The sequence below is a fragment of the Drosophila bipectinata genome, chromosome 2L (assembly GCF_030179905.1).
Source record: "Drosophila bipectinata strain 14024-0381.07 chromosome 2L, DbipHiC1v2, whole genome shotgun sequence".
Taxonomy (NCBI): domain Eukaryota; kingdom Metazoa; phylum Arthropoda; class Insecta; order Diptera; family Drosophilidae; genus Drosophila; species Drosophila bipectinata.
This window is the reverse complement of record NC_091736.1, coordinates 8672473-8690446: the sequence shown is the minus strand read 5'-3', so window position 1 is coordinate 8690446 and position 17974 is coordinate 8672473. Positions and strand designations below refer to the sequence as shown.

At 39.1% G+C, this 17974-nt stretch overlaps 4 protein-coding genes and 3 non-coding genes across 11 annotated transcripts in view; 3 read left to right on the top strand and 4 right to left on the bottom strand.

The window, feature by feature from the left end:
• The window catches only part of LOC108133335 (semaphorin-1A), a 125352-nt gene extending 124279 nt beyond the window's left edge, over positions 1 to 1073 (bottom strand). For 3 of the 5 annotated variants that reach the window (XR_011441932.1, XM_070276875.1, XM_070276877.1), the window contains exon 1: positions 691 to 1073. The gene's annotated coding sequence lies outside the window, so the exon portion shown is untranslated. The remainder of the gene's footprint in view (positions 1 to 690) is intronic. The other 2 variants (XR_011441931.1, XM_070276876.1) reach the window with 1 other exon arrangement.
• A 1311-nt stretch (positions 1074 to 2384) lies between these two features.
• LOC122322056 (5S ribosomal RNA) lies at positions 2385 to 2503 on the top strand. The gene has a single exon (XR_006246409.1). It is a non-coding gene; the product is annotated as a 5S ribosomal RNA (ribosomal RNA).
• A 361-nt stretch (positions 2504 to 2864) lies between these two features.
• On the top strand, positions 2865 to 2936 carry TRNAD-GUC (transfer RNA aspartic acid (anticodon GUC)). The gene has a single exon. It is a non-coding gene; the product is annotated as a tRNA-Asp (tRNA).
• A 317-nt stretch (positions 2937 to 3253) lies between these two features.
• On the bottom strand, positions 3254 to 3325 carry TRNAD-GUC (transfer RNA aspartic acid (anticodon GUC)). The gene has a single exon. It is a non-coding gene; the product is annotated as a tRNA-Asp (tRNA).
• A 35-nt stretch (positions 3326 to 3360) lies between these two features.
• Positions 3361 to 5453, bottom strand: LOC108133313 (luciferin 4-monooxygenase-like). Its single transcript, XM_017253170.3, has 5 exons — positions 5185 to 5453; positions 4918 to 5125; positions 4671 to 4857; positions 4499 to 4615; positions 3361 to 4437 (listed from the first exon to the last, which is right to left on the bottom strand). The coding sequence occupies exons 1-5, from the start codon at positions 5323 to 5325 to the stop codon at positions 3483 to 3485; spliced, it is 1608 nt and encodes a 535-aa protein (XP_017108659.2). The 5' UTR covers positions 5326 to 5453; the 3' UTR covers positions 3361 to 3482.
• Positions 5454 to 7403: 1950 nt separating this feature from the next.
• Positions 7404 to 8456, top strand: LOC108133424 (protein D3). Its single transcript, XM_017253349.3, has one exon. The coding sequence runs from the start codon at positions 7526 to 7528 to the stop codon at positions 8306 to 8308; it is 783 nt and encodes a 260-aa protein (XP_017108838.2). The 5' UTR covers positions 7404 to 7525; the 3' UTR covers positions 8309 to 8456.
• A 107-nt stretch (positions 8457 to 8563) lies between these two features.
• On the bottom strand, positions 8564 to 11823 carry LOC108133423 (protein qua-1). The gene is made up of 3 exons (XM_017253348.3): positions 9966 to 11823; positions 9064 to 9911; positions 8564 to 8997 (listed from the first exon to the last, which is right to left on the bottom strand). The coding sequence occupies exons 1-3, from the start codon at positions 11635 to 11637 to the stop codon at positions 8935 to 8937; spliced, it is 2583 nt and encodes an 860-aa protein (XP_017108837.3). The 5' UTR covers positions 11638 to 11823; the 3' UTR covers positions 8564 to 8934.
• Between the last annotated feature and the right edge of the window lie 6151 nt (positions 11824 to 17974).

Sequence of the window (17974 nt, the reverse complement as noted above, 5' to 3'; positions counted from 1 at the left end):
ATGACAGCATCCTGTATTTTACTTTATTTTGTGACAAAGGACAACGACTGCAGAGATGCGAATGGCGGAGCATAAGGCAGACACAAAAAACATGCTGCGGGGGATGTGCAAGAGAAATTTACATAGCCAGCTGCCTCTCACACTTTCTCTCTCTCTGGCGCTCTCTTTCGGCCAATTTGAAACGCCGCGAGAATGAAATGCAGCGAATCGAATGGTGAGAACAAAACGTGGCCAGGAAAAATAGAGAACGAGAACGAGTGCCGTGCCAGGCAAAATAAACAAATATAAAAAAAGGATAATCCCCCTCAAGGATATAAGGGGGCGGAAGGGGGTGCCAGAGAGCAAGGAAGAGAAAACGTTCCATTTCCATGCGTACACAAAACAGAGGGCCAAATGTGGCGCTCTTCCCGCAACCCCGTCACTCGCACTCTCCCTCCCACTTTTGGCTCCGACTCTCTGCCAGGCGAAAAATCAATGAAAAATATCTGAAAAAATTGCCGAAATTTTTAGGATTGTTTTGGTTGCGGCCTAATCTTTTGTATTTGCATTGATATTGGCACTTTTTCTTTGTCCATTTTGGGTTTTTTTTTTTAAATTAACAATTTTCTATATTTTCTTATTTGGATTCTGATTAAACACTCACACGAACACACAATTGCACATGTTCCCTATGCTAAATTGGGCAATTACCTATAAATTAATGCGCCAGTTCACAATGGACAATAATCTTTGCACAATTGCGCGACAAATGAGGCGATTATTGTATTTACTTTTTCAGTTCAAGCCGGTCTGCATCGTTCTTTTTTGAAAAAAAAAATTATATCAAAATAAACACAAATATTTTGAAATACCGGAAATTAAACAATTGGATTTTATTCAGACGTTCAGATCCAATTTAAAAGGTCATTTAAAACGGAGAACCACCGCGGCCGAGATATTTCGAGCAGAGTTCAAGAATTCCCGTTAATACAATCTCCGTCCGCGCGGCGAGCGACAGTCCTTTCCCGTCCGATGGTTTTCCTCGACTTTTCCGAATCTTTTCCGACGTTTTGACTCTTCTTCTTAGAGCGCGCGATTGACACTAACAGCTGTTGACCTTAACAGAGGTTCTCTTTTCGACAGTGCCTATGTTATTTAACAGAAACTGTTAAAATTAAATACTGATAAAATACTAAGAAATTTCTTTTTGAAAAAACGCTTTCCAAAGAAAATAACTTTTTTTTTATAAAAATTTAAAATAAATATTTTATTTCAAAGGTAACTTTAACTTGATAAAAAACAATAATGTACCAGAATATAACAAAACTCGTTTTTTATTATATGAATGAAATGAAAATGTAAACAAACTAACAGAGCTAGAAACGTTATGCCGATAAGAGAACTGTTTCAGTTCCACTGTTCCACTCTCAGTTGGGCGCGGGTGAGACTGCGCCTGCCGTTGCGTTTTGGGGCGTTTGTATACAAACGTTTTATGGACCATCTTCTCTCAATTGGACTTGCACGTGCTAAACGAACATAAACAAAATTGACTAATTGCGAATTTAGTTATTAGAATTCAATATTATCCACACTAAAGTAACAAATGTTCACTAAAAAAAACTTGTGTTTACAAAACATTCACTCCAAACGCCCGCATCAACACTTCTCTTTACATCTGTCCCTTTCTAGCAACCACTTCTCTTGCAGAACGCGCTCTCTGTTTTTGCCGGCGGTTCGTATGTGTGTATTGGTTTATTTATAATTCACAGCCGTTTTTATTTTTACTAACGACAACCCATAACATTAAAAAAACTGCTAATTATACCCAACATGGAGCTTAATAAATAATCAGTTTATTTTAATTATATTTCACTCGTATTAATCGCACTTTAAATAATCAACCAGACTTTGCTGTATTTCTGCGGTCTTCATCGATTTCCGATAACTTTAAATTTTGTTTTGGCCAGTGTTGTAAAGTACTTTTTCTGAAAATGGTGCTAAATTAGACAATGTATTCTGTGTCGAATGTAAAATACAGTAAAATACTTCTTTTATATTCTTAATTTTTTTTTACAATTTTTAAATATAAAACTAATATAGAGTTGATTTTTGAGTTTGACAATCAGAATCAAAGTTTTACTGTATAGAAAAAAACTCCCAAATTTAATTAAATTATAAAAAATTTATAAAAACATTAACTTTATTTCTTCTTATTTATTGGTTTCTTTCTTTTTATTTGTCCTTTATTGTTTAAATGTCAAAGACCAATTGTTTTCTTGCAGATGCTTTAAGCAAATGTATCTTAAAAGTACCTCATGTATCTTACAGATACTTGTGTGTATCTTTACAATTCAAAATAGGCCTTCGAAATAAATTTTAAGTTAAAGTTAACCACTAAGACTTTCGCCAACGACCATACCACGCTGAATACATCGGTTCTCGTCCGATCACCGAAATTAAGCAGCGTCAGGCGCGGTTAGTACTTAGATGGGGGACCGCTTGGGAACACCGCGTGTTGTTGGCATCGTCAACAACTTTTTGCCTCCAGTTTTTCAAATTACCCCGTGGTAGTTTATTTTATAAAAAAAAATGTTTTCTATTTTATCTATCTTTTATCCATTTATTTTTATTATTTTAACAAAAAAAAACCATTCCTTTTGACTTTAAGACATGAAAAAATCCAACTGCTCTTGATTTTGACCATCTACCAAAGGAATGTCCGATTTTTTACTATTATTTTATCAGTACACGTTTTTTTTTAAATTGAATATAATGGCAAGACCCTAAAATAGTTGGATTAAATTTTTTACTGGTCAATGTCATTCTTAGAATTGAAACTAGTAGTAATAGTAACAAAACTTTAATTTGGCCACCTTAGTTCAACGTCCTCGATAGTATAGTGGTTAGTATCCCCGCCTGTCACGCGGGAGACCGGGGTTCAATTCCCCGTCGGGGAGATTTCGTATGAATTTTTTTTTTTGTTTTATTCATTAATATTTTAAAAATGTACAAATATTTTATTGGTTTTAAAAAAACGCAAAAAAACACTCCTGTAAAATTTGCTATTTGGCGCTTACGTTATTTTCACACAAAAGGCTCATCAATAAATACACATATACATATGTACATATGAAATACATACTTTTGCAAATAGGGCTCGCTATATTTTCTTTCGGATTTGTTATTAATTTTAACAATATTGATTAAAACAAAAATATTAAAATTTAAGAAAAAAATTAAAAAATAATAATTAAAAAGTAAAAAAATTAAACATCTCCCCGACGGGGAATTGAACCCCGGTCTCCCGCGTGACAGGCGGGGATACTAACCACTATACTATCGAGGATGTTGAGCGCAGCGTGTCAAACTGTGTTGTTCAAGCAAAGGTGGCTGTAATAGGAACGAGTGGATTGAGGTTTCAATCAACGCGTATTCAAAATTAAAATGTTGTTAAAGAAAAATATTTTGGCTGAGACCCCAATGTTCTCTCTCGTGTTTCGTGTTTAAGCTGCAGCAGACTTTTTAGCCAGAAACTCTTCGCGTGCCGCCCGCTTGACTGTCTTTCCATTTGGATTTGCCGGAAGATGCTCCGTAAACTCAACTCCGGCATGAAGGTGTTTATACACGGCAGGCAGTCGCTTGGCCACATGATCGATGATTTCTTGCTCTGTGATGGAGGCATCCTTCTTCTTAACCACTAAGGCACCAGCGGAGTCTCCATTCTTTTCGTCGTAAATGCCCACCACGCTTACCTCCTGGACCTGAGGCAGCTCCGATATGGTAGCCTCAATTTCGGATGGCCAGTAGTGATTTCCCTGGAACTTGAGGATCTCTTTTTTGCGGTCCACAATGAACAGTAGATTCTGTTCGTTGAAGTAGCCCAGATCGCCGGTGTGGTACCATCCATCAAAGTCCTGCATGCGTCGTGACTCGAAAGGATTGCCATAGTATCCATTCCAGGGTAGGCCAGTTTTCACGTAGATCTCACCCACTTCATTGTAGGTCAAGAACTTTCCGTCGTCATCTACGATTCGAATTTGTACTCCAGGTAAAGGTTTGCCCGCCGAGTTCCCGCTTTTCAATCCCATGACGGCGGTTACGCCACCGGCTTCAGTAAATCCATATCCGGATGTCAGGACACAATTAGGTACGAGTTCCTGGAGACGATTCAGGGTTTCAATGGATGTGATGCCTCCGCCGTAAAATATACTTTTTAAAGAGGCCAAAGATTCCTTAGTGGCCGCCGGGCAGTTCACCAAAGCGGATAAATGTCTTGGCGGAAAGATGGCATTGCTGATCTTGTACTTCTCCACCAGTTGGACAAAATATTCGGCAGAAAAGGGTCTGTTGGTAATGACACGGCTACAGCCGATTGTGGTAGACATGATGAAGGAGGTCAGGCCACTGTACCAATCCAAACCACTGGCGGAGTATGTGACCATTTCGTTATTCATCATACTAAATAAATATATTAAAGTTAAGAGAATCTTTGGAGAATTTTTTTACCTTTAAGACTTACAAGGGGTCTTGCAGTAAGGTCCGATTAGAAATACAAACAGCTTTGGGTAAGCCAGTGGTCCCCGAAGAGCACAGAATAGCCACCGTTTGGTCGCCACCTTCCTTTAGGGGTTCCGGCCTTAAAGAAATCATGTTAATCCCTCGTCCAACAGCGCTTTCATATACCAACTCACTGATAAAAGATCTCGGTTGGAGTGGGATCCAGCAAGCTCTCAATGTGCGGTACTCCTTGAACGGGTTCGGTGATTGTGTAGATCTCCGGTTTCCACGCAATGGTTGCTGCCTGGACCTTTTGATAGTCTTGGCCATCGCAGAATATCAGGCCTGGTCTGGTTATGGAGAATATATGGTTGGTAGTAGCTGTAAACAATATCCGTTGGTTATTCGGAAAATAATCGTTAAAGGAAAGTAAATACAAACCCTCATCGATAGTCGGATTTACTGCGTGAAAGGGTGTTGCATTTAGAAGACAAGCGACTCCTAAGGGCATTACGTAAGTGGAGTTCCTGGCAGCAATGCCTATGACATCTGAGTGCTTGAGCCCTCGTTTCTTAAAAAACTGCGCCATCCGAATGGCCCACAAAATACCTTGCTCAAAGTTCACTGACACGCCATCAATATCGTTGATCTAAAAGAAGTTCCTGATTAAAAAAAACCGCTGACTCTTCACTTTAAATAGTGACTCACCTGGAACACATTTTTTGGAAATGTTCTCATCGTGTTGCAGATAATCTTTCCCAAGGAAGTTTCCTCTTTATAGACTGAGGAGCGTTTTGATCCGCTCCATATCCTGTCCCGGACATCGTAGGTCGTGGGAAATGCCTCCATTTTTTCAGCCGATCGACGACGTCTTTAATAATCACTTTATAAACTGTGACTGCCTCTAACTGGCAAGTGGAACCTTATTTATAGTGATAACCACATGGGAATAAACTGCCTGTAATGGATGACCTGCATCAACTAAACACCTGATTTTCAACAAAGTTCTTATCTCAATAACAATTTTCTAATACTTCCAAATCTTATCAGAACAATTTGTGAAAACTCTAAGTCATATAGGAAGTAATAATAGGAAACTTAAGACTGTTTTTAAAACTAGCGAAAAATGACACAGTTCGTAAAAGACAATAATCTTTAAGAATATTGGTACATAGATAGTGGTAGGAGTTAGAATAATACTTGTTTTATGACTTGTCACCAAAATAAGGTTTTTTTTATTTTATATAAATATTGTATCCGTCCAAAATTAGCTATCGTTTCTTGCGTTCTTTATTATTGAGTAGTTTTCAGAAACCACCTCATAAACCATAATCCTACATATTATTTGTAATTGACGTTAAGAGGAAACTTAAGTGCTAGGCATTATTGGTAAACTGCAGTACATTATGGCAAATTACCATTCCAAGTGTACATTAATACTTTTTAAGGTCCATTGAGGTCCAAACAACGGAGCTTAAACAACAATAAGTTGGAAGATTCAAGGCATCAATGGCTCTTAGTAGTTTTAAGCTCCGGAAAATTTTAAGCGGTGGTCAGGTCCTGTTGCTACGCTTTTACATGGCGAATTTATATCACCTCGGATGGATGCGTCTCCAATACAGCAAGCCTCGCAATGAGGTTCAATTGACAAGCAATAGTATCAAGACATCAAGAATAATTTTAGTGTTCTTAATTTTTTATCAAACAAACGTCGTTTTCGATGGCTTAGGCTTGCAGGACGATATCGGAATACTAGGATACATGCTCGTTTCATTTATTACTCCGCGTACTGCTATTGAAAAACAAGTCCGGCTAATCAACAATTTTTTAAGGATTTCATCAAAACTTAATCAGCATTGTAAAGTTAAAATTTTGTGGGACTGGTCTATTCTAATTGCACTCATTTTAAAAATAATATATGTAGGTATGATGGTCGAGTTCTATTCCGAGGCCAGCGTTGTAGAACTTTTGTTCGTCCTGCCAAGAATGGTAATGTTTTGGGTAATTTTCGTAATTTGCCACCTCACTAGCATAGCTATTTCCCTTCTTGTCGGATATACCGAGTGGGTTACTAATAAAATTTCTTCTATCGAAGAGAAGATACCCCAAGCTATCCAGCAAAATAAGATGCGAGACGTTAAAAGATTGATACGAAAAATTACATCACTGCTGAATCTTCATCAAATGTGTAAAAGGATTACGGGACAGATCTTTGACTGCCTAGGGCCCCAGATAGTTCTTCTAGCATTCTGTAATCTATGTTTTCTTCCAACACTCCACTTTCAAGATCTAGATTTCAAGTTGATAAATATTCTTGGCCTCTACGGCCTAAAAGATTTTATTTTTTCTCTAGAGAAAATAACGATTGGGGCTCGACGGAAGTATTTCTTTTCCGAAAGAGATTGGTGGAATCATACCTTTATCACTAATTTGGCCAGGCCTCAACGAAAGGTTTTCGGCTTGGTTACCCCAAATAGACAATTACTTTTTCGAATAATTTTTGCAAACTGTAGTCGTATGTATCTAAAATATATGTGGTTACGTATGAAAATGAAAAACGAAAGGAACAAATTGTGAATTTTAAGTTTCCTCTTATTACTAAAATATTAACTAAAAATATTAAAATATTAACTTATTATCTAAAATCTATGAAAATATATCTAAGATTGTAAAGAACAAAATAAAAAAAAAAATATAAAATTTGTATTTACATTAATTCAGATCGAATTTTTTTGTTAGGGCTCTTTTTTTAAGTTTTTGTCTCAGGAGCAGTATTTTATATAATAATATATATAATTACTGACGGTCCTTGGTAAATAAAATAAACCTTTTTCAAAGTAATATTCAACCATCAAGTACTCTTTTATTTAACTTTAAGAAAAATTTAACAAATCGAAATTCAAAATTAACGCTTCTTTCTGATAACAATCCACCTGGAAAGTATCGGTATTTCTCTGTGAATGGCAGGGTTGCCAACGAAGCGAAAAAAAAATTAAATTGACAATAAACCGAAATTTTCATAACATTTCTGGTAGTTATATCCATAAATATGAGTCTGGTGCGTCTGCGGTCGTTGCGTAATCTGGAATGTAGCACTTTTGGCTGCGTCTGGAATAATATCACTCTTCGCAGCACCGCTGTGACTGCCGGCAAAAACAGCAACCACCTCAGTAACCCGGCCGCCATTAGACCGCTGAACACTCTTGCTGGAGGCAGTACATATCCCATTCTAACCAAGAAATTCGTTTTTACTGAACCAAAACGCCATTACGCGAGCAAATCTGTTGCTAAGAAAATGGAGGAACACTGCGTAGTACCCGACGTTATTGAAAAGGCTCCGAAGGCCACTGCCACTGTGGATTATCCATGCGATATCAGCGTAAAGCCGGGCCAGGTGCTGACCCCCACCCAGGTGAAGGATGAACCCTGCGTTAAATGGGAGGCGGATAGCTCGAAGCTTTACACCCTCTGCATGACCGATCCGGATGCCCCCAGTCGCAAGGATCCCAAGTTCCGCGAGTGGCACCACTGGCTGGTTGGCAACATTCCCGGCTGCGATGTCTCCAAAGGGGAGGTGCTTTCTGCCTACGTGGGTTCAGGTCCTCCGCCGGACACTGGTCTTCACCGATACGTCTTTCTCATTTATGAGCAGAAATGCAAGCTCACCTTCGATGAGAAGCGTCTGCCGAACAACAGCGGCGATGGACGTGGAGGCTTCAAGATTGCAAACTTCGCCAAGAAGTACGACCTCGGCAATCCCATTGCCGGCAATCTGTATCAGGCAGAGTACGACGACTATGTACCCATTCTCTATAAGCAGTTGGGAGCTTAATGGTCAAACCTTGAGTGATACCCTGAGCAGCATAATTATATAATTGCACCACGAATTGGATTCAAAAACTGCAAATGTATTATTAAAGAATATGCTATAAAAGACTTTGTAACCCTTGATGAAACGGGCAATAAAATTGTTAAGGATTTGGGATAAACTGTCTGATTTTATCATTAACACCAATGAACCAACTCCTTCGGGGAACTGCCTTACCATTAAATGGATCGTAGGCTTCGAGATCAGAACATGTAAATGTTTGCTGGCAGGCTATTTATTTTCGATTATTCCAATTACAAAACTAATTATAAGTAGGATTCATCTAAGGTCTTACAATCATCCAAAAATTGATCTTTTTGTTTCGTAAATTTTAAAACACTATTCGTATTATTGGAGCATAATTATTTTTCTGCTGATCTGTATTCTTCGCGCGTCTTTATTTAAATATACTACTTGTTGTAGACATCTGTATTTTTTCAGTTAATGGATATAAAGGTCTTTAATCTAGTTGCGTAACATTATGTTCCATATAATAATCCTGAAGACGATCTACAATGCATCGGATGTGTGTTCTGCAATACGGTCGAACTTTGAGTAAATGGAGATGCATGTTCGTTTCCAAATATCAGTTACTCCTCGTCTGCAGCCGGAAATATTTCGGCGTGTTTCTCCCACTCGGTAGCGCTAATTGCCTAGAAATATAATTTATACATTAGGGGTCAACTCGTAACCACGTGATACTCGCGGATCAAACTCACAAATAGTTCATCAAAGGCCTGCTTGGCCAGCCAGTGGAAGCATGGGCTCTTCCACTCTCGAGCCGTAGCCTGCTGATCGCGGACGGCGTCTTCGGTCTTGGAAGTGGAGTTGGCGATTTCCTTATACTTCAGCCACAAGTAGACCATACTCTTCATCTTGTATACCCAGAGCTCGTTCGGTATTCCGCGAATAATATCCTGGATTTCCTGCATGTTCACCTCGGTGAGATTCTCCAAGAAAGTCCGATTCATCAGGGTGAAGATAGTTTTCATAGTGTCGAACGGCACATCGGCGTTCTTGCCCAGTCCGTAGTGGGCCGACTTGATAATAGCGAATACGACCTGCTCGGTGGTGAGCTTTGGTAAATTGGGTAGGAAGCAGTGCTCCAAGTTGAGGTCACCGCAGTCCTTGAGCTGCTTGTTAATCTCATTGCCGACGTTCTTGTAGTCCTTCCACCAGTTGGCCCAATCGTTGTACTTCTTCGACTCGTATAGCGGTTCCCACTCGCTTCGTATACGTTTCCGGGTACGCTTGCTGACCTTACGGGATGATTTTCCATCGTCCGCGCCTTCATCATCCGAATCCTCGTTCAGCACAACGGCAGCCGACGAATAGTCCTCGTCATCGGCGTCCTGGTTTGTACTGTAATTGAATTGCTGCTCAAAGAAGGCCACTGCGTATGAGTCGGCCTCCGGCTGGGGTATCTTCCTCGGCTGATCGTTCAGATAGGCAATCTTAAAGCCGCCCATGAGGAAGCCGCGCTTACGGGCCACACGACGCCACTTCTTCTCGGCCTTAGATACAGGCTCGTTTGACTGTGGTGGTGGTGGAGCTACGCGCTTTTGTCCTGCAAGAACAATACAATTAAATAAGGCTACCGAATAATGGTAATAATTCTTACCGATTTCCGGATCTAGAATATTAGTATATGGAATATTTTTCGAAATCTGGCCAGATTTTGCACCTTGAGCTGCAGCTGCAGTCCTTGCCGGTCCTTGGCTACCTCTAACGACCTGAGGTCCACTCTTTCCAGCGTTTCCAGTTCTAGCAACGTTTCCAGCTCTACCTGCGACTGGTCCGGTCTTAGAAGCGCTATTTTCAACTTTTCCTGCGGGTCCGGGTTTTCCAGTTTGCTGTCCAGAAACGGGTATTTTCTTTGCTACGGTACTGGCGCTGCTGGCATTGGGAACCGCCTTGGTCGGCTTCAACTTGTTTGGTGGCCCGATCGGAGCCTTGTTCTGAACGCCCACAGGCTTCGCCAATGGTTTGTTTCCATTGTTGGAAATGCTGTTGCGGACTACGGCTGCAGTCTTCGGATTGTTACGAATATTCTGCACGACCTTCGCAACTGGCTGTTGTACTGGCTTGCGAACAGCTCCTCCGTTGTTAAGGTTAACCTTTTGAAGCTGGTTGCGCTTCGAGTTAAAAGCACGCTGGCTGGCTTCCCATCCAGAGAGAGCGCCACCTCCACCACCTCCGCTGCCGGATTGATACCCGGAACTCTGGAATGAGCTGGACTGTGAGTTGTTCCAGTTGCGAGAGTTGGCTTCCTGGAAGCTGCGGCTAATGTTGTTGCTAAAGCCTGATCCTCCTGTGTTGTTAAAGCCGGCTGAGTTGTTGAAGCCTCCTGGTCCTCCGGAATTGTTGTAACCTCCAGACCTTCCAGCATTGTTGTAACCTCCTCCCGATCCTCCAGAATTGTTGTAACCTCCTGATGCTCCAGAATTATTGAAGCCTCCGGAACCACTTGAATTATTGAAGCCTCCAGATCCTCCAGAGTTGTTGTAGCCTCCAGATACCCCAGAGTTATTATTGAATCCCCCCGATCCACGGTTGTTAAAGTTGTCAAAATCGCGATTGTCGTCCTGCATGTTGGATCGAGAGGACCCAAAGTTCTGGGCGAAATTACCGCCACCTTCGTTGCGTCCAAAATTGTCATTAAAACCAGGACGCTGAGCCCCGTAGTTGGGCGATGACTGCTCGCGCAGATTGTCGTTTAAATTACCGTTTCCGCCAAAGGAACGAGAATTGCCTCCTCCAAAGGAGGGACCATCGTTTTGTCCAAAAGAACCCCGATTCCTGAACTCATCATCAAAAAATCTTGACTGCGACTGCTGGTTGCCGCGATTAAAATTATCCTGATTAAAATTACCGGAGTTGCGTTGCGGCTGGTCCTGGTCCATTGGTCGTCCCTGCGGACGGTAGTTGTCCTCGAAGTCTCCGCGGCGCATATCGGCATTGTTCGAGTTCTCGAAGCGTTGGTTATTCGAATTAAAACCACCGCGGTCATCAAAAGAGCGCCAATTGTTGTTGGAGGCAGGCGGCCCATTAAAATCGCGGTTGTTGCCACTGCCTTGGTTATTAAAGCCGCCGCGGTTGAAGTTTCCGCCGTCCGGACTCTGGTTACGGTTGTTTCCGTATCCACCACCGCCGCCTCCTCCATAATTACCGAATCCAGAAGAACTTCCAAACGAACTAGACTGAAGGCCCAAGCCGCCACCGCCAGAGGAAGTTCCCATTCCACGCCGCTGGCCGACTCCGTAAGCGTCTCTACTCATTTGACGAAAGTCCATTGCGTTTGGGATCTCAGGTATCTGCTGCTTAGCCTGAGTTTACCCTAGCTGCGCCGATTGAAAAATGCCCCGAACTATTATAGATTTCTCTAGTTTTCAACACAAATTTTCTTCGAGTCTGAAAATGTTTCCCGAAATTTTCGCAGTTTGGCAGTCAGGGTTGCAAGACGAATGAAAAACCGGCTATATATACGGCTTTTTTACAATACAATCAGTGTTGCCAACTATCGATTGTCACTTGAATTTTATGAAAGTTATCGATATGTTCATAAAAGTGTTTATATGATATTTAAAAATATTTATTAAAAATATCATACCACAATTTTTTTTTTCTTTTTGTGCGAGGTATGAAGTAATTTTTGCATATTAGGGGAACTTTTTTATTACCCAATTTTTAACTTTACAAATTCAAATACAAATGGAAAATGTTTAAAAACATTTTAAGTTTTGTTTTGAAGGATATTCGCTTTATGACCTAAAGTTATAAATTAAAGGTTAAATCACAATTTTTTATTAAATCATGGTATATAATATATTATAACTTGTTCATTAACTATTTACTTTTGAGGACATTGTTGATAAATGACCGTAAATTAACCGTTTAATTTACCGTTTAATGACCGTTTAATTAATTAAATAATACCATAAATTAAGTTTAATACCATTTCCAGTCTTTTTAACTAATGCAAATTTGGAGATGGCTGCAATATAAAAATGTTGTTTCTTAATGAAAAAACAGAGTTTGTTCAAAAACTGCATTTTATTTGGACTAATTTGAATAAACTGTACCTTTAACCGCTATAAGACCACTTGATTGTGTCCAATTCGAGCAGATAGATTCCAATATTTCAGGTGTAGTAAAAGTGTAAGTAGTTTTTGTGCCTAAATTTAACCATGCTGTATAAATGGTTTTATTAAAAATAGTAATTAACAAATTTGTAAATATTTGGTGTTTAATAACATTAAATAAATGATCAAAATATATTATTATGAATACATAAATGTTACAGTTTCGAAGATTTGGTTTGTATATAAGTCCTGATAGGTTCCTCAGAAAATTTCTACCTGTTTTACCATTTTTTTAATAGATTTTAGATTATTATTTCATCTCCTTCCAGTTCCTCAAATATATAAAAAAAAGAAAATCGAACTTTGGCAGAGTCAGGCTTACTCCAATTGCCATTTATCGTTTTCCATTCCTTATGAAATTATGAAATAAATCAAGAGTGGGTCATATTTCCATGTTTAGTTACATTTTACACAAACTTAAGTTTTTAAAAAAATAAAAAATTGTACTAAATACGGTTCCATTAGTCATTCAATTTAATGTAAACCCAAACTTCTTCCAAAGTTCGAGGAGCGCTGCATGAGAGAACTCACAAATACCTGCAACATGAATTTTTTTCGAAAAGAGGAAAAAACGGACAAAACCCCTTTTTAGAAATTAATTTTATGGTAATTTAAAAAAAAAAACATAAAACAAAAAAACATTACAAGGCACTTGGAGGCACTTAAAAGAAAACCTTACCGGAACGCATGTACTTTTGTTAGAAAAACCTACAAAACATTTGCAACACATTGGACAAAACAACAGAAACATTTATAAATATAGAAAAACGTTTAAAATTATAAATTTAAATACCTTGACCTATTTTTTCTATAAAGACACTTTTAGCTTTTAATGTTCGCTTTAATTGACTCCGTAATAAAAAATCTTAAAAATATTTTGTTCCCAGATTTTGATGCAGATTTATGGAGAATCGATCGACAAATCGTTTAAAGTATTCCGCTCAAGAATCGGATGAATATTTCCTAAGATATGGCCTACGCAGTGGGTCATATGGGGCTTCCATGCATTTTGCACATTTTGAAGGGGACGACCCAGAAAATTTGACAAAAAATCTTAAAAATATTTTGTTTCCAGATTTTGATGCAGATTTATGGAGAATCGATCCACAAATCGTTTAAAGTTTTCCACTCAAGAATCGGATGAATATTTCCTAAGATATGGCCTACGCAGTGGGTCATATGGGGCTCCCCATGCATTTTGCACATTTTGAAGGGGACAGCCCAGAAAATTTATTTTAAATCTTTAAAATATTTTGTTCCCAGATTTTTATGCAGATTTATGGAGAATCGATCCACAAATCGTTTAAAGTATTCCGCTCAAGAATCGGATGAATATTTTCTAAGATATGGCCTACGCAGTGGGTCATATGGGGCTTCCATGCATTTTGCACATTTTGAAGGGGACAGCCCAGAAAATTTGACAAAAAATCTTAAAAATATTTTGTTTCCAGATTTTGATGCAGATTTATGAAGAATCGATCCACAAATCGTTTAAAGTATTCCACTCAAGAATCGGATGAATATTTCCTAAGATATGGCCTACGCAGTGGGTCATATGGGGCTTCCATGCATTTTGCACATTTTGAAGGGGACAGCCCAGAAAATTTGACAAAAAATCTTTAAAATATTTTGTTCCCAGATTTGGATGCAGATTTATGAAGAAATCGATCCACAAATCGTTTAAGGTATTCCGTTCAAGAATCGGATGAATATTTCCTAAGATATGGCCTACGCAGTGGGTCATACGGGGCTCCCCATGCATTTTGCACATTTTGAAGGGGACAGCCCAGAAAATTTGACAAAAAATCTTAAAAATATTTTGTTTTCAGATTTTGATGCAGATTTATGGAGAATCGATCCACAAATCGTTTAAAGTATTCCGCTCAAGAATCGGATGAATATTTCCTAAGATATGGCCTACGCAGTGGGTCATATGGGGCTCCCCATGCATTTTGCACATTTTGAAGGGGACAGCCCAGAAAATTTATTTTAAATCTTTAAAATAATTTATTCTCAGATTTTGATGCAGATTTATGGAGAATCGATCCACAAATCGTTTAAAGTATTCCGTTCAAGAATCGGATGAATATTTCCTAAGATATGGCCTACGCAGTGGGTCATACGGGGCTCCCCATGCATTTTGCACATTTTGAAGGGGACAGCCCAGAAAATTTGACAAAAAATCTTTAAAATATTTTGTTCCCAGATTTTGATGCAGATTTATGAAGAAATCGATCCACAAATCGTTTAAGGTATTCCGTTCAAGAATCGGATGAATATTTCCTAAGATATGGCCTTCGCAGTGGGTCATATGGGGCTTCCATGCATTTTGCACATTTTGAAGGGGACAGCCCAGAAAATTTGACAAAAAATCTTAAAAATATTTTGTTTTCAGATTTTGATGCAGATTTATGGAGAATCGATCCACAAATCGTTTAAAGTATTCCGCTCAAGAATCGGATGAATATTTCCTAAGATATGGCCTTCGCAGTGGGTCATATGGGGCTCCCCATACATTCTGCACATTTTGAAGGGTACAGCCCAGAAAATTTGACAAAAAATCTTAAAAATATTTTGTTCCCAGATTTGGATGCAGATTTATGGAGAATCGATCCACAAATCGTTTAAAGTATTCCGCTCAAGAATCGGATGAATATTTCCTAAGATATGGCCTTCGCAGTGGGTCATATGGGGCTCCCCATGCATTTTGCACATTTTGAAGGGGACAGCCCAGAAAGTTTGACAAAAAATCTTAAAAATATTTTGTTCCCAGATTTGGATGCAGATTTATGGAGAATCGATCCACAAATCGTTTAAAGTATTCCGCTCAAGAATCGGATGAATATTTCCTAAGATATGGCCTTCGCAGTGGGTCATATGGGGCTCCCCATGCATTCTGCACATTTTGAAGGGTACAGCCCAGAAAATTTGACAAAAAATCTTAAAAATATTTTGTTCCCAGATTTTGATGCAGATTTATGAAAAATCGATCCACAAATCGTTTAAGGTATTCCGTTTAAGAATCGGATGAATATTTCCTAAGATATGGCCTTCGCAGTGGGTCATACGGGGCTCCCCGATGCATTCTGCACATTTTGAAGGGGACAGCCCAGAAAATTTGACAAAAAATCTTTAAAATAATTTATTCTCAGATTTTGATGCAGATTTGTGGAGAATCGATCCACAAATCGTTTAAGGTATTCCGTTTAAGAATCGGATGAATATTTCCTAAGATATGGCCTTCGCAGTGGGTCATACGGGGCTCCCCATGCATTCTGCACATTTTGAAGGGGACAGCCCAGAAAATTTGACAAAAAATCTTTAAAATAATTTATTCTCAGATTTTGATGCAGATTTATGGAGAATCGATCCAAAAATCGTTTAAGGTATTCCGTTCAAGAATCGGATGAATATTTCCTAAGATATGGCCTTCGCAGTGGGTCATACGGGGCTCCCCATGCATTCTGCACATTTTGAAGGGGACAGCCCAGAAAATTTGACAAAAAATCTTAAAAATAATTTATTCTCAGATTTTGATGCAGATTTATGGAGAATCGATCCACAAATCGTTTAAGGTATTCCGTTCAAGAATCGGATGAATATTTCCTAAGATATGGCCTGCGCAGTGGGGCAAAAGGAACCCCCCATGCATTCTGCACATTTTGAAGGGGACAGCCCAGAAAATTTGACAAGAAATCTTAAAAATATTTTGTTCCCAGATTTTGATGCAGATTTATGGAGAATCGATCCACAAATCGTTTAAGGTATTCCGTTCAAGAATCGGATGAATATTTCCTAAGATATGGCCTACGCAGTGGGGCAAAAGGAACCCCCCATGCATTCTGCACACTTTGAAGGGGACAGCCCAGAAAATTTGACAAAAAATCTTAAAAATATTTTGTTCCCTGATTTTGATGCAGATTTATGGAGAATCGATCCACAAATCGTTTAAAGTATTCCGTTTAAGAATCGGATGAATATTTCCAAAGATATGGCCTTCGCAGTGGGTCATATGGGGCTCCCCATGCATTTTGCACATTTTGAAGGGGACAGCCCAGAAAATTTGACAAAAAATCTTAAAAATATTTTGTTCCCAGATTTTGATGCAGATTTATGGAGAATCGATCCACAAATCGTTTAAGGTATTCCGCTCAAGAATCGGATGAATATTTCCTGAGGTATGGCCTTCGCAATGGGTCATATGGGGCTCCCCATGCATTTTGCACATTTTGACAGCCCAGAAAATTTGACAAAAAATCTTAAAAATATTTTGTTCCCAGATTTTGATGCAGATTTATGGAGAATCGATCCACAAATCGTTTAAGGTATTCCGTTCGAGAATCGGATGAATATTTCCTATGATATGGCCTTCGCAGTGGGTCATATGGGGCTTCCATGCATTTTGCACATTTTGAAGGGGACAGCCCAGAAAATTTGACAAAAAATCTTAAAAATATTTTGTTCCCAGATTTGGATGCAGATTTATGGAGAATCGATCCACAAATCGTTTAAGGTATCCCGTTCAAGAATCGGATGAATATTTCCTAAGATATGGCCTTCGCAGTGGGTCATATGGGGCTTCCATGCATTTTGCACATTTTGAAGGGGACAGCCCAGAAAATTTGACAAAAAATCTTAAAAATATTTTGTTCCCAGATTTGGATGCAGATTTATGGAGAATCGATCCACAAATCGTTTAAGGTATCCCGTTCAAGAATCGGATGAATATTTCCTATGATATGGCCTTCGCAGTGGGTCATATGGGGCTCCCCATGCATTTTGCACATTTTGAAGGGGACAGCCCAGAAAATTTGACAAAAAATCTTTAAAATATTTTGTTCCCAGATTTGGATGCAGATTTATGGAGAATCGATCCACAAATCGTTTAAGGTATCCCGTTCAAGAATCGGATGAATATTTCCTAAGATATGGCCTTCGCAGTGGGTCATATGGGGCTTCCATGCATTTTGCACATTTTGAAGGGGACAGCCCAGAAAATTTGACAAAAAATCTTTAAAATATTTTGTTCCCAGATTTTGATGCAGATTTATGAAAAATCGATCCAAAAATCGTTTAAGGTATTTCGTTTAAGAATCGGATGAATATTTCCTTTGCCCACCTGTTAAATCCGCCACTGCTCACTAGCTGCAAGTTGTGAACATTTTCCCGCGTTTTTAGGCTTAAAAAAAACGACACTGACCAGCTGACTTTAAAAGCGCGCAGAATACTAAAGGTATTCCGGAAAAATCTTTCCAAGAGAAATGTCCAGGTCGGGCCGCCCTCTCCATTATCGACAGCTTTAGCTTCGCAGTGACTAGTCGTGCCGCCCTCTCTGTATTTTACTTGAGTCCCTGCCTGCACCATAAGCTGGTCTATCTGATGATTATCCGGCTTTTATCTGGATGCAGGAATAAACATTTATAACGTTTTAAACTACATAAATTCGTCTTTTTATTTGACTGGCATTGAAAACCCTCAATGACCAAAC

Bases quoted from the DNA above. Each gene is read 5' to 3' on its own strand.
- LOC108133313 (XM_017253170.3), bottom strand. From the start codon at position 5,325: ATGGAGGCATTTCCCACGACCTACGATGTCCGGGACAGGATATGGAGC. The intron at 4,858-4,917 runs GTTTGTATTTAC...TATTGTTTACAG, and splicing joins AAATCCGACTATCGATGAGG to CTACTACCAACCATATATTC. The intron at 4,438-4,498 runs GTAAGTCTTAAA...ATATTTATTTAG, and splicing joins ACCTTACTGCAAGACCCCTT to TATGATGAATAACGAAATGG.
- LOC108133424 (XM_017253349.3), top strand. From the start codon at position 7,526: ATGAGTCTGGTGCGTCTGCGGTCGTTGCGTAATCTGGAATGTAGCACT.
- LOC108133423 (XM_017253348.3), bottom strand. From the start codon at position 11,637: ATGGACTTTCGTCAAATGAGTAGAGACGCTTACGGAGTCGGCCAGCGG. The intron at 9,912-9,965 runs GTAAGAATTATT...TTGTTCTTGCAG, and splicing joins TATTCTAGATCCGGAAATCG to GACAAAAGCGCGTAGCTCCA. The intron at 8,998-9,063 runs GTGAGTTTGATC...TTATATTTCTAG, and splicing joins AGGCCTTTGATGAACTATTT to GCAATTAGCGCTACCGAGTG.